The sequence below is a fragment of the Diabrotica undecimpunctata genome, chromosome 2, assembly GCF_040954645.1.
Source record: "Diabrotica undecimpunctata isolate CICGRU chromosome 2, icDiaUnde3, whole genome shotgun sequence".
In the NCBI taxonomy this organism is placed as follows: Eukaryota; Metazoa; Arthropoda; class Insecta; order Coleoptera; family Chrysomelidae; genus Diabrotica; species Diabrotica undecimpunctata.
Genome location: NC_092804.1, coordinates 23,720,772 through 23,736,570, shown reverse-complemented (window position 1 = coordinate 23,736,570; position 15,799 = coordinate 23,720,772). Strand labels below are relative to the sequence as shown.

Genomic DNA, 15,799 nt, shown 5'->3' with positions numbered 1-15,799 from the left:
TTCAATTTAAAATTTAACGATCCCAAACTTTACTGAGTAAATAAAAAGATGTTTTACACTGACTACTCGCACAAAGCCAACTGTGTACAATACAAACACGCAGAATAAATTAAAGAAACTAAGCGGTCAACTACAGACAGCCGCCGTCGCAAGTACGTTATCCCTTCCCCCTAAATGATTTTTTTTCTTTTTTTAAATGGCATAGAAATTAGTCATTCAGCCAGTTGCAATAGATTCTCCAATCAGACAAATACACAACTCTATCCCTAATAGAAAACTAACGGATAATTAATAGAAGAATATACGGCAAGGAAACTTACAGGGTCACTTGCTTCTCGTCTAGGGGCCCATCAAGACATTCTTAGTAGGGGTACACGTAAACTCATCACCAATTACCATAAATACCCTCGTACATAGTACAAACTCATCACCGCCATAAAAGTAGGGTTTTCAAAATAAACCCTAAGAGATTGGTAAACTGATCACTGGCCTACCTGCAGCCTGGATCAGGTATGGACCATAAAATCCCAGCAAACGGCTAGTTTTTGGTAATTTCACAGAATAATCCAAATCCAGATGTCTTAAATGCAACTGCAATTTATTGGTTTTTATTTGGGAATTCCACAAAATTCTATTGATAGCTACCTAAAATCATGCGAAAAGAAAAATTTCTCTTCATTTGCCCTTGTTTCTTCAACATGTATAGTGAACTGCTAATTTATTACGTCCTGAGCCAACGCGGACAAAAAATGATGGTTATTAATAATTTCAAATTTCAATTGATTGCGAAAGACTCTAAAAAAATCGAATTGCCTTTTGTGGACTTGTGCGACGAAAGGGTGTAAGGCTAAATGTCATACAACTGGTGAGTAGAAATATTATATCGTTTTTGTTTAGTTATTTCGCACTGGTTTTCGCGAATAATCCTGATCAAACAGAAAAAAATCAGTGTAATTAAGTTCTTTAAGTTAACTGTATAAGATTGTAGTCAAGGCATAATATTACTTTGTTGCTGTAGATTACCTTTTCTGATATTATATTTTGAGATTTCTAATTAAATTGTTAAAGTCACATTGTTATATATATATATATATATATATATATATATATATATATATATATATATATATATATATATATATAAAGTCGGCACCATATGTGAAACCTTTTTATTTTTAGTTCTATGAATTTTGTTATATAAAATAATTATGTTACATAAAAAGTTTTGAATGATCTAAAACCTAGAATACAATGATCAGATATAAAATTTTTTTTAGTTGTATACGCGGTTTGTCAAAAAAAAAAATGAATTGTGGATATTCTCAAGTCTTAATAAAATTCATGTTGTTTAACGAACCGCGTAAATGACTGAAGAATACTAATATCTGATTCTGATGACTGAAATTCTAGATCATTCAGAACTAGAGAATATTTTTTTTACATAAAACTAAAAATAAAAAAATTTTCCATATGGTACCAACTTAATTGGACTCCTTATATACATATACTGAAAAAGCGATAAACGCTTGTAGTCAACGCTGATCAGTTAGACTACAAACACAACTATATATTTGGGTGTGCAGCCGAAGATAGGACAAAGAAGTATTTTTTTTAAACTACCAAGCTTTCGCAAATCTCTATTTGCATCATCAGGGTGCTACAATAAACAAAATTAGTACAAATTACAGAATAAAAATTATTTTGTATCTTACACTAATTGAGGTTAGCTGTCATGATGTTTATGAAATGAAATGAACAACTCATCTGACTCCTATAAATAATGGCGAAAACTAACCAAAAATGTAAAAATATTGCTTTTAAAAGCACTCTAATTGTGGGATCTTTGTACAAGTCATTGAAAGATAAAGTACAGGAATCTGTACTTAAGCATTTTGATACATTCTGTCATAATAAATGCATTGCTGATTACTTCAAATTTAAAAATTTTCGCCAATGATGCCATAAAATGTAAAGCTTTGCACGTGTAAAAAATTAGGTTTCCTTCGACTTCAATGCACTAATAGCACACTCAAGTTTTTAGCTTCTCCTATTTTTCAGATATTTTATATTTACTAACTGTCCAAAATCGTGTATTACTCTCAAAATAGTCAAATAACGTCAAAACGGTAAGACTTAGACCGAATGTATGCTTAAAATTATCCCGAGAATTCAATGAGAAATATAAAAATGCAATGAAAATCAAATAACGAAGATGGGACTACTTCCAAAATAAACTTCTAAATTTTTAGATCTCAAAACCATTTAGATTGGCACATACGTCTAATAGGCCACACCGTGAGACATATTAATATCTCAGTTAAATTTTAAAGCAACTTACTTAAAATAATTTCTGAATTTATTAAATTATCACCTAAACGAGAAGTATAACAGGTAAAAGACAATCTTTCGCATTAGAAACCAGGCAAAAATCCCGGTGATGAGTTTACCTATCTGCGGTGATGAGTTTACCAATCTCCAAAGGATGCCGGTGATCAGTTTACTATATCTCCGAGGGTCTAATAATTTTATGAGGGGCTATATAGTGATGAGTTCGTACACGTCCCTTAGTAGACAACCCTAAATGATAAACAAGTGAAGATAGAACGCATGCAATTGTTCTTCGAATTTAGTGATTTATTTAGCAATGTAAAGATTTTGTTTGCCGATACTGTACATATAATTGTAGCGAAAGGTCAAAATAGGCTCCGAATTCACTTTTGCAAGTTTGCAATTTTTATGTGTCTCACAATACTTTTTAAATTTCAGACTCTACTAAAAAGCTACAAGATGTATTGGTCGAATTTTGTGGAGCAGGACCACCGTACAAACACAATCCTGATGGGGTGAGTGCGATATTTTCTAATTTACAATATTTTTATTGTGAAAATTTGAGTACCGTAATATATATTATACAGTTCGTGTGGAAATGCTTGCATATCATATAGAAATATATCCTACAACTTTTATAATCAGTATATGTCAGAATTTGCGAGTCTTAGAAAAAAAAGTACATGAAAAACTTTATGATCTACAATTTTTGTGATATAGCTTAGCGTTTACGAGAAAAATACAAAAAACCGAGAATTTTACATTGGACTTTGAATAACTTTTTTAGCAGACCTGGGATCGATATGAAACTTTGTTTGTTATTTTTAATGATGTACCCAAGGTCTCTACCAAATTTTAGCCCTGTAATGCCTCCAATTTTTGTAATTTGAAATATTTATATTGACCGGACTATATGTACACCAGTCTATCTGAGAAATACTATACAGGTATTCGAAGGTTCTAAAAGGTATATGAGGGGTAGCTAATGAAAAATCTGTGAATACGTACATCTGATTTTGATTTGTTTTTGTTTTTTAACATTATTCAGAGGTAACAACCAATTGAGTTAGTTGTTACCTCTCAGGGCATAAGGTACTGTTTTTCGAGCTGGGAAATTGTACGTTACCTTAAAAAACGTATTCCTTTATCATCGATCTAGTGTCTTATTAATAATTACAATGTTAGTTATTCAAATTATGTAATTTAAGAGTCATATGACCTCACCATGTGGCTAGTTCCAACTACGATATAAACATTTTTCACTGATAATGATCTGATAGGAACGAAAACGTTCTTAAAACTTATAAATCCATTTTGTATAATGTTTAAAAATTTTAATAATAAAATTTTATACCATTTTACAAAAGGAAAGGGAGCAAAACCTCGAAGATCGTTTAGACATGAAGTAAACGAATTAATTGAAAAAAAAAACCTGCATGATGAACATTTGCAGAATGGAAAGTTGGAGGAAAAGTTTGAGAGAATTAATAGAATCAAAACTGTGTAAATCTATACTAATAACAGACAAAACGAATACTACTTTTATTTATACAATGTGACGGTCGTAGCTCAGCGACTGTGTTGCTGGCTTAACAAGCTGGAAGGCTTGGATTCGATTTCCAGCACTGACAATTATTTTAATTTTTTATTTAATTGCGCTTTCATCGTGCTTCGGAGGGCACGTAAAGCCGTCGGTTCCAACCATTCATACGGTTTTAAACAAACGTATGTAAATAACTCCTGATTTCTTTTTATGTGTTACATACTTGACAATATTTGATTTATTCGAAATTATGTTTAACTATTGAATTCTAAGAAAAAGCAATTGCTAAGTTTTATTCATTAGACTGAATGTGTCACCCTGTGTTTCCTATAACTACATATAATTCTGTAAACAATCTAAAGCGGCTTATTAAGCGTATGATGCATGATCTAGATGTGAAACAAAGGTGTGAAGGTCATGGTTGGCCTACTAATAGACGTGAGTAGTGAGTAGTCAGACCTTGGAGGAGATATCTTATTAAATCTGTTAAGATAGTACAATGGTTTCATTTTTCAGGAATGTGTTTGGTAATATGTAAAACAATAATAACTTTTGTATATAATAGAAAAATCCTAAGAATAATTAACCAATTTAAATATTATTCAACGAAAATATATTTTTACCCTTTTCTCTCAACTATGTAGAAAGTAGGTATTTGCAAATTCTTTTCACCTAACCAAACAGTAAATTTTACAGGTTACGTTGCAGAAAATTGGCGCAAATTATCGTACGCTTCATAAATTCCTTCAGGATACTATCTTAACATTATTGTTTATTGAATTTTATTCTAAAATATATTCGAAGTCTCCCATTGAATAATATTGTCTATATTTATTAACGGTATTGTACCTAAGATCATACCAAGAATACTAATACCTAGTTCTTGTCATAAGATGCTTATTTGGTTAGAGAGCTCATATTTATTTATAATAGTTTTAATTATAAAATTTTTTTTCTATGTAGCAAAATCCCCATTTTATAAATTAAATATCTAATAATAACTATGTGAAACATAAATTTAAAACATATATACAAGAAAACAAATAAAAAAGTAATTATATAAGTTTGAATTAATGGAATCACAAGTTCTTCAAAAATGCTTGATAATGGAATCCTTTAAGGGTCCATTTTAAGTCCGACCCAATTTTTAGTGGCTTTTAATAGCATCATAAATGTAATTAAAGTAATAACGAAGATGATGTGTAGTGTCCTTTTGGTAGTCTCTTTGTTTGTTTTTTTCTATCTGAATATATTTTTTATATCCTTCCCTTTCATTTGCTATGCCGCATGTTAGGATTCGATCAGTTGTTTATTTTGTACTTAGCCTGATGCTTTCTTTAAGTCAATAAATCAAAATTTGTTTTATGGTAAATCTATTTTTATCCATAGTGCACTATGATATTTCATATGTCGCTATACGTTCAGTAATAATGAAGATACTGTGTAGTGTCCGTTTGTACTCAGCCAGAGGCCTTCTTTAAGTCAATAAATAAAAATTGGTGCAACTATACGTTTATTAATAATGACGACACTGTCTAGTGCCTTTTTGGTAGTCACTTTCTTTGTTTTTTCTTTCTTAATATATTCTTAATATCCTTCCCTTTTTTTTAATCGGACCAATTACAAAGAAGATATAATTTAATAGAAGCAGAAACAGTATCGCAGATTTTTACAGGCAAAGCTTAATTTTATAAATTCACTTATTTATGAACCACTTAATTTTATTAATTAATGTAATTCTGTTTAACCTGTTTTTTTTTAAATTTTATTTAATTCTATTTACCTTTATTTAATTTTATTTAATTTTATGTAATTTTATTTAATTTTATTTAATTTTATTTATTTTTATTTAATTTTATTTAATTTTATTTAATTTTATTTAATTTTTTCTCGAAATCTTCATAAAACCTCTAAAAAGTAACTCTTGAACTTCGTGGTATGTAGTATTCCATATAACTACACCGTATGTTATTGAAGAAAATAGTGAACACCTCCTTCAATTCGGAATTGCTCAACTGCGCTGTGATGACTCTCAGAGAGTCTCCCACTGCGTGGAGTACCGCTTAACTTCAGGGTTACATTAAAAAATCCATTTTCCTTACAATTTGTGATCCTCAACGAGAACTCAGTCTTTTTCGATGCATTCCAGGCTGCAAGAATAAATGTCTTTATGGTTTATCTTCCTTTTCATCATTGGTAGTCTGGGCACAAGTTTAGCACAAACTTTCTTTATATTTAGTTCTTTATGTAGATTTATTTCAAGATAAAACTCATCAATAAAACTTGTCTTATAGTTTTTTTATTAATGTTAACATGTTCCTTAATAGCTACAACTTAATCGACGGTCTTTTCCAACCATTTCAGTAACTCTTTAAACATTCAAGTCACAGATCGCCTAGGCCCTCGTTATCTTTGGCATCCCATTTCCTTCTTAAAACGGTTTTTCCTATCAAAACTCTGGTACTGGATAGGCAATTGTCATTGTAAACTTTTTGCAAAGTTTCATAGCTATCAAAATGACAAAATGACAAAATGAGTTTTAACCAAAACCTTAAATTCACTTTTTGCTAATTTTTCTCTCGTTTTTCTACGCGAGCAATTTGTTGACCTTTGTTATTTGTCGATTACAACGAGATAGAGGTGTTTGTTAAAAAAAAACCAGTCTCAGAGCTTAATCGCCAGACCTCATAGGTTTTAATGTTACTGAAGTTAATAAATTCTGTTCGCATTCGATAACTTATTTATTGGATCCTGAACAACTCTAATGTTCTGATAAAAACTTAGATAATTAATTTACTTTTATGGCTTCAAATCCCAAATAAAGCTTTAAAAATGCAATGAATGAACCTCTCTTTTCAATTGCAATTACCGTTTTTACTGTTTTTTGGTCTTTCGATTTTATACTCGTAGATTTCGTACTTTTTCCTATAATTAGAGCTTGAACAAAACTTCCAAGTAAACTAATCTAAAAAAGTTATTCAGAAGTTTTACAAAACTGCATCAGTATAAAAATAATTTATTTACGGCTCACCGTTAGGTTTTTAGGCAAAGCTCTTCCACCTTGTAATTTTCACAAGATCATTCATCTTCCCGTAGTGTGATCCACTTTTTTTAGAGGCCGACGAAAAACCACGTTGGGCGCATCACCGCCAGAAGAAGCTATTCATTACAGAATGAAAAAGTGCTTTATTTGCCGCATTTCTGGTCGTAAATGCCAAGGCTTCAGCGGCGTACAACTCCGACGAAGCAGGCAATAAAGGACAGGGACAATTATCCGCCTCTCGAGGAGGATTTTCGAGTTATTTTTTCATGAGGAGGTTCCCATAACTGCTTTTATTTAGGGTATATTTATTATGTTCGCTGGCAATGCGGCAATTTTATGATAAAATTTTATTATTAGAAATATTTCATTAATATTTGAAGAGCACAAGGAAAAGGAAATAACTTCCTAAAATTGTTAATTTTCAATATATTGACTAGTTCATAATCAAACGTTGTATATAAAAGGAACAACTACACGACATTACAAAATATATTATACTGAATAAACGACTACTCCTTTATGTTTCTCTTTTATCACCTTTTTCGTCCTTTACAACAGGCTTTAAAGCCTGTTTCTTTTTCAATATTAGCCTCCTAAATTGTTTAAATTGTCGCACCATCTTTTTCTTGGTCTGCCAATACTTCTTTGTCCATTTGGTGACTTAACTCGTACTATTCGTACTATCCTATCCTCTGCCATTTTACTAATGTGTTCGTTCCACTCCTGTTTCTGCTTTTTCATCCATCCATTTATGTCTTCTATATTGCATGCTCTTCTTATGTTTTCGCTTCTCTCCCTATCCAACAGACTTTTCCCTGATATTCGTCGGAGTATTTTCATCTCTGTTGTTTCTAGTAGTCGTCTCGTTTTAGATGTTTCAGGTCTTGTCTCCGCTGTATATGTTAATATAGGTCTAATTGCTGCTTTATAGATTCTTGTTTTTGTGTCTTATCTTAGGTGTTTGTTCTTCCAGATTGTGTCATAAACCTTGCTTCCTGCTTTATTATCTTCCCATCAATTTCGATTTTACAACGTAGTGGGTAATTAGATGTTGTCATATCATGGACGGACAAGATAACCAACGACTATACTACGAAGAATAAGGAAAGAAAGAGAAGTGATGTATACGATTAAAAGGAGAAAGTTAGAATATCTCGATATCTCGGATACATAATGAGAAACGGCGCTAAATACAGATTACTGAAAATAATCGTTTAAGGAAAGTATTCGGAAAGCGATGAATTGGCAGAAGAATATCATGGTTAAAAAATCTGAGGAAATGGTTCTCCACAGTAACAACTAATCTATTTAAAGTATCAGTTAATAAAATAATTATAGCCAGAATGATCGCGCATATTCAAAACGAATAGGCACCAAAAGAAGAATACTTTAATTCAAAATAATTAAAAAAGAAATCGTCAGAATTCCATGAATTTATATGCATGCAGAGCATCAAAGCAAATTATTCATATCTGGTATATTTCTATCATTCATATTTTTGATATACGATGCACGAGTATACCGGGCATAATTAATAAATGTTTGTTCTTTTATGAAAAACAAAAAATTAAAATTACATTGCGAAATATGTACACCACTTATTTGGTATTGTTTATTTGTTTGTTTGTTTTCGTGATAGCCAAAAATGCTTTTGCGTATTTGGATAGTAAATTAACAAGCATATATATATATATATATATATATATATATATATATATATATATAGATAACAAGCATATATATATATATATATATATATATATATATATATATATATATATATATATATATATATATATATATATATATATATATATATATATAAGATGTCGAAAGCTCGGCGCAATGAAAATTGATGCGGTTCAACCCGGAAGACTGTTTAGTTTAATATTAATTCATGTAAGAGTAATAATCTTAGCTCTAGGTTTATATAAATTATATATATATATATATTGTGACAATTGGGGTTTATAGAAAATAATTTATAAGTTATATACTACATAATATTAGATATAAAAAAGATATTTGGTTGTTTTAAATAAGTTATATACTAGAGAATTTAATAAAAATATATTTATGTGAGGGCATTTTTAATAAATTAGCATATAATAATTGTAAAAGTTGTATTTTAATATTGTAAATAGATTTAAGTGAGCCATGTGCCTAGGCAACCAACTATACATACTCCAAGTGTCAAATTAAGAATCATAATACGAATATAAGTGGGGTTATTATAATAATATATTGTTTGAAATGTGTATTTTATTAAATTAGAGTGTTAGTTACTAATTTAATTATATATTCTGATCTGAAAAGCCTAAATGTCAACAAAATTATTAATAGAAAAGAATGGAATTCTCTGGATCTCCGGAGATGGCCATGTTTGCGAAATGGTTTGTTCCAGAAAATTCAGACATGTATTAAATAGAACTGAATAGAACATGATATCTGACGAGATGGTTCTAGAATGTCCAAAAGATATAAATACCCGTGATTTGGATTCAAGATGGCAGTTTTTGAAAGTTTTTAGTCAGAAAAGTTTTAGATAGTGCAGTCAGAAGAGTTTTAAGAAGTTTTTAGGGCAGTTTTTGAAAGTTTTTAGTCAGAAAAGTTTTAGATAGTGCAGTCAGAAGAGTTTTTGGAAGTTTTTTAGTCAGAAGTCAAGCAGTTTATTATGAAAGTTAGTTGGAGTCAGTGAATCAAGTACAAATAGTCAAAATGTTTAATATAGTGAGTTAAATGAAGATTAAAAATTATGCATATAATTTAATGCACATTTATAATTATACACAAATAATCATTGAAGATAAAAAAAGGTATATTGGAAGAAATTAAATTATATTATGGTTGGAGATTAGTATAAATCAACTTATAATAATTGGATATTGGCATATTGAAAAGAAGAATAAATATAAATGCTGTTTGCTGGTTTGGTTGGTGGTGTATAGATGCTGGTGAAGAAAAATATATCTTAAATTGGTAGAAACTGATAATTGAAAAAAGTAATTTCACAAAAAACAAGGATAACTGAAGTACGAAGACATTCAGTGGTGATTAGAATCTATATACTTAGTGGAAAATAGTTCATTTAGGCATTCAGTGAAAGAAAGGTACAAAATTTTGTTAATATAATTTAGTTAGTGTCATAACAATTTCAATTTTGAAGATAGTTTGTTTAAATTTTAGATTGTCTATAGAATTTAATTAGTTTTATAAGTATATCAGTTTAAAGATAGTTTATTTTAAATTTACATTGACTAGGTTAGATATATATGTGTGTTTCATAATAGTTATAATAAAGATAATTTAAAAAAGTACTTACAAGCTAATTCTTTGAGAACCGCGATAAAAACCCTATATTATTAAAAATACTCATTGCTCATCATTCAAACAAAAAACACATCATAACAATTTGGCGCCCAACGCAGTGGCTCTCTATTTAAAAGAATTAGTTTGGGAAGATAAGTGCTCTCATATAATTAAATTAATTATCAGTAGAAAGAAAAAATTATAGATTTTATTTTTAATTATATTTGAACAAGTAAAGTCTCAAAATGTCTCAAGGAAAGAAAGGTACAAGAAGCAAAAAGAATGAAGAAGATGTGGAAGTAGAAACACAACCTATACAAGAGGAGAGTTTAGTTCAAGCTCCACAAGATACTGCAGAAATGAATCCAGAAAGAGAGGAAAATGTCAATATGGCAGCTTTGATGTCATTATTGATGCAGATGAACAAGACAATGGAAGAGAATACGAAAAAAATAGAACACAAAATGGAACAGAATTCACAAGAAGTCAAAGAAGACATGAAAAAAATGGAACAGAAAATGGAAGAGAATTCAAAAGAAATCAAAGAAGACATAAAAAAATTGGAAGAGAATTCAAAAGAAGTCAAAGAAGACATGAAAAAAATGGAACAGAAATTGGAAGAGAATTATAGAAAATTAGAAAAGAAAATAGAAGATAATAATAATAAAATTGTAAAACAAATGGATAAAAAACTTGAAGCTGCAGAGAAAAAAGTAGCAAATGAAATAAAAAGTATACGGAATGACTACAAGAAAAGGATAGACAATGAGAGGACAGAAGTAAAGAGGATTATTCAAGATAATAAGATAGATATAGAACAGAAAATAGAGTTACAAAAATGTAACTTAGAAGTAAAAATTAACGAAGACAGGAGAAACACAGAAGAAAAATTAGACGATATACAACAAAATATCCAAATAAATTGTAATCAAATAAGAAATGTGGAACAGAGAATAGATGATATTTCACAAATGAGAGACATAGGGAGACCTTACTTAAATTTAACAAATGAGACTGGGATTAAATTCTCTGGTAATATAAAAAATTTGCATCCTAGAGTATACATAAATAGTTTAAAACATAAATTAAGATTTGTGAATAATATTAATGATATTAAAGATTATATTAGAGTGACATTAAATGACAATGCAGCAACTTGGTTTGCTAGTATTGAGAATGATTTAGATAATTTTCAAACATTTGAAAATAAATTTTTAAATTATTATTGGGGTGAATTAGAGCAAGCCAAGTTTAGAGAAATTCTATATTTTGGAAAGTATAATCAAAATTTAAAATCAAATATGGTAGATTATGCATTGAAATTGATAACAGTTGCAAAATATTTAGAACCACCACTTAGAGAGGATGAAACAGTCTTAAATGTATCTAGACATTTTGATGCTGATGTTGTGCAAACCGTAACTGTACAAAATATTCAAACAATTGATAGTTTTATTAATTTTATTCAAAGAATACAAAGAGGCAATATGACAAGTAATAATAACAACAGAAAAAACAATAATAACTTTCAATATAATAAAAATGATAATCAACAATATAGGCAATCATATAATAGATATGGTAATAATTTACAAAATTTTAATAATAATAACAGTAATTATAATAGACAACATTTTAATAACAGTACTAATAATAATAGACAAGATTTTAATAATAGAAGAAATACAGAGCGACCTAACTATAACAGACAGGTAAATTGTGTTCGAAGGAATAGAAGCTGCGAAGACAGGGAACAAAATAGTACAAGGCAGGAAAATGTGAGTAGAAGTCATAGTAGGGAAAGACATAGGACATCAGATCCAAGTGGTCAGATACAATCTGACAATTCTAATAATCAAAATTTTGTGCAGTAAACTTTCTGAATTACAAGTTAGGCCATTGCTATTATGAAAAACCTTCTGAATTTATTTCTTTAGATGAAGAGAAAATTATTGAATCTATTAATTTAATTTATATAAATGCTTTGGCCAAAAATAAAATGATTAAAATTATGATAGATACTGGTTCAGAAAGTACATTAGTCTCGGAGAATTTTATTTTTAATACATTAAAACTATCAGATATAATAAAGATTCCAAAAATTAAAATTATTGGTGCAAATAATAAGAAGTTGGGTGAAATTGATAAACTAGCCAATTTTAAAATTAATATTCTTAATAAAGAAATTAATATGCAAGGATTTATTGTCAAGGATTTATGTGTTGATATATTAATGGGAAATGATGAATTGGAAAAGAAGAAAGTAAAGATAGATTTTGAAGAAAAAATGGTAACTTTGGAAGGGCAAATAATTAAATTTATGCAGAAAGATGAGGTAGAAGAAGGAATAAGAGTTGATAGGATATTATTAAAAGAAAATAGTGATGTTTATGAAGAAGAAATGTATTTTGATGATAGGGATATGTCCCAAAAGAATGTAAAGAATAATTATTGTAGTGAATATTTAAGGAATGGAAATTTTAAGCAGATGGATGCCTACGAGGCGGAGTGCGTAAAATTGGAAGCAAGGAATAATGAGTACATAATGAAGAATAATGTTATTTGTAAAGAAGAAGATATGATGAAAGTTTTAAATTGCCCTGAAGAATATAAATCAATAGTCATTTCCATATTGCAGCAACACAAGGGACTTGTCAATAAAGAAAATAGAATTGCACAGAATTATATCCATAGTATAAGAGTTAAGGAGGAAAAAGATTTTAAAACAAAATCATACCCAATACCATATAAATACAGAGAAGAAGTAAACAAAACAATTAATAATATGTTAGAAGATGGGATCATTGAGAAGGCAGACACACGTTTTATTAACCCCATAGTAGTAGTACGAAAAAGATCAGGTGAAATCAGGTTATGTTTGGATGCAAGGAATATTAACAAGATTACTGAAAAGCAATTTGAAGCACCAATGAGTATAGATGGAATATTAGGAAGAATTACAGGAATGTCATTTTTCACTAAAATCGATTTACAGCATAGTTTTTGGTTAATACCTCTAGAAAGAAAAAGTAGACAGTATACAGGATTTCAGATAGATGGAGTAGTATATCAATTCAAACTAGTACCATTTGGACTTCAATCATCTTGCAGTGCTCTATGTAGATGTCTTCATGATATTTTGGATCAATATGAACATTTTGTAATTCACTACATTGATGATATATTAATTTTTTCTAAAACGGCTGAAGATCATGAGAAACACCTAAAAATTATAATAAACAGATTAGATAAAGTTGGACTTAAAATAAATCAAGAAAAATGTACATTTTTTCAAAAAGAAGTCATATATCTAGGTTATAAACTTAACACTAAGGGAATCGAAATGGATCCAGAACGGACACAAGTCATTCAGGAATATAAAACACCACACAATTTAAGAACTTTAAGAGGTTTCATTGGAATAATTAATTATTATAAAAGGATGATACCAGATCTAAGTATAACACAAATAATAACAACAATACCAACTTACTGATATATCCATTTTATTCAATAGACTTGATTTGTTAAATAGATGGTAGATTTCATTATTTTGAATCAATTTGACATCATACTTGTTGAATTTTGTATATATGGAAATTAATTTGTACCCTAAAAATCATAATTTGGGGTTAGATACAGAATTGATTGTGTAAATGTCTTTATAAAAAGTGTAAAACTTACCAATTCATATGGATGAAAGCCTGTTGAATGGAAATAATTCCTAGATTTTGTCTATAAATAAACAGAACACAATATCCATTATATTTTTAATTAAGGTTATATTTTATTTGACATGACAGTTTGACCATAGAATAGCCGAACTGTGCTACGATTGTTCTCTGTTTTGACATAGACAGCGAACAGGGATGTATTTGATAGAACAATTAAAATAGGAAATTAAATTATTTCATTTATTATAATTACTAAGGTATGTGGATAAGAAAATTAATATTTAAAAAAATAATAAGTAAATTATTTATTTTAAATTTAAATTTTGGGGTATTGTGACAATTGGGGTTTATAGAAAATAATTTATAAGTTATATACTACATAATATTAGATATAAAAAAGATATTTGGTTGTTTTAAATAAGTTATATACTAGAGAATTTAATAAAAATATATTTATGTGAGGGCATTTTTAATAAATTAGCATATAATAATTGTAAAAGTTGTATTTTAATATTGTAAATAGATTTAAGTGAGCCATGTGCCTAGGCAACCAACTATACATACTCCAAGTGTCAAATTAAGAATCATAATACGAATATAAGTGGGGTTATTATAATAATATATTGTTTGAAATGTGTATTTTATTAAATTAGAGTGTTAGTTACTAATTTAATTATATATTCTGATCTGAAAAGCCTAAATGTCAACAAAATTATTAATAGAAAAGAATGGAATTCTCTGGATCTCCGGAGATGGCCATGTTTGCGAAATGGTTTGTTCCAGAAAATTCAGACATGTATTAAATAGAACTGAATAGAACATGATATCTGACGAGATGGTTCTAGAATGTCCAAAAGATATAAATACCCGTGATTTGGATTCAAGATGGCAGTTTTTGAAAGTTTTTAGTCAGAAAAGTTTTAGATAGTGCAGTCAGAAGAGTTTTAAGAAGTTTTTAGGGCAGTTTTTGAAAGTTTTTAGTCAGAAAAGTTTTAGATAGTGCAGTCAGAAGAGTTTTTGGAAGTTTTTTAGTCAGAAGTCAAGCAGTTTATTATGAAAGTTAGTTGGAGTCAGTGAATCAAGTACAAATAGTCAAAATGTTTAATATAGTGAGTTAAATGAAGATTAAAAATTATGCATATAATTTAATGCACATTTATAATTATACACAAATAATCATTGAAGATAAAAAAAGGTATATTGGAAGAAATTAAATTATATTATGGTTGGAGATTAGTATAAATCAACTTATAATAATTGGATATTGGCATATTGAAAAGAAGAATAAATATAAATGCTGTTTGCTGGTTTGGTTGGTGGTGTATAGATGCTGGTGAAGAAAAATATATCTTAAATTGGTAGAAACTGATAATTGAAAAAAGTAATTTCACAAAAAACAAGGATAACTGAAGTACGAAGACATTCAGTGGTGATTAGAATCTATATACTTAGTGGAAAATAGTTCATTTAGGCATTCAGTGAAAGAAAGGTACAAAATTTTGTTAATATAATTTAGTTAGTGTCATAACAATTTCAATTTTGAAGATAGTTTGTTTAAATTTTAGATTGTCTATAGAATTTAATTAGTTTTATAAGTATATCAGTTTAAAGATAGTTTATTTTAAATTTACATTGACTAGGTTAGATATATATGTGTGTTTCATAATAGTTATAATAAAGATAATTTAAAAAAGTACTTACAAGCTAATTCTTTGAGAACCGCGATAAAAACCCTATATTATTAAAAATACTCATTGCTCATCATTCAAACAAAAAACACATCATAACAATATATATATATATATATATATATAAACCTAGAGCTAAGATTATTACTCTTACATGAATTAATATTAAACTCAACAGTCTTCCGGGTTGAACCGCATCAATTTTCATTGCGCC

General features: G+C 28.7%; 1 protein-coding gene across 3 annotated transcripts in view; it reads left to right on the top strand.

Moving 5' to 3' along the window:
• Dgk (diacyl glycerol kinase 1) overlaps positions 1-15,799 on the top strand; it is a 529,426-nt gene that overhangs the window by 126,605 nt on the left and 387,022 nt on the right. For all 3 annotated transcript variants that reach the window (XM_072522519.1, XM_072522517.1, XM_072522518.1), the window contains one exon: positions 2,767-2,843. In XM_072522519.1, the coding sequence (XP_072378620.1) occupies positions 2,767-2,843 (77 nt within the window). The remainder of the gene's footprint in view (positions 1-2,766; positions 2,844-15,799) is intronic.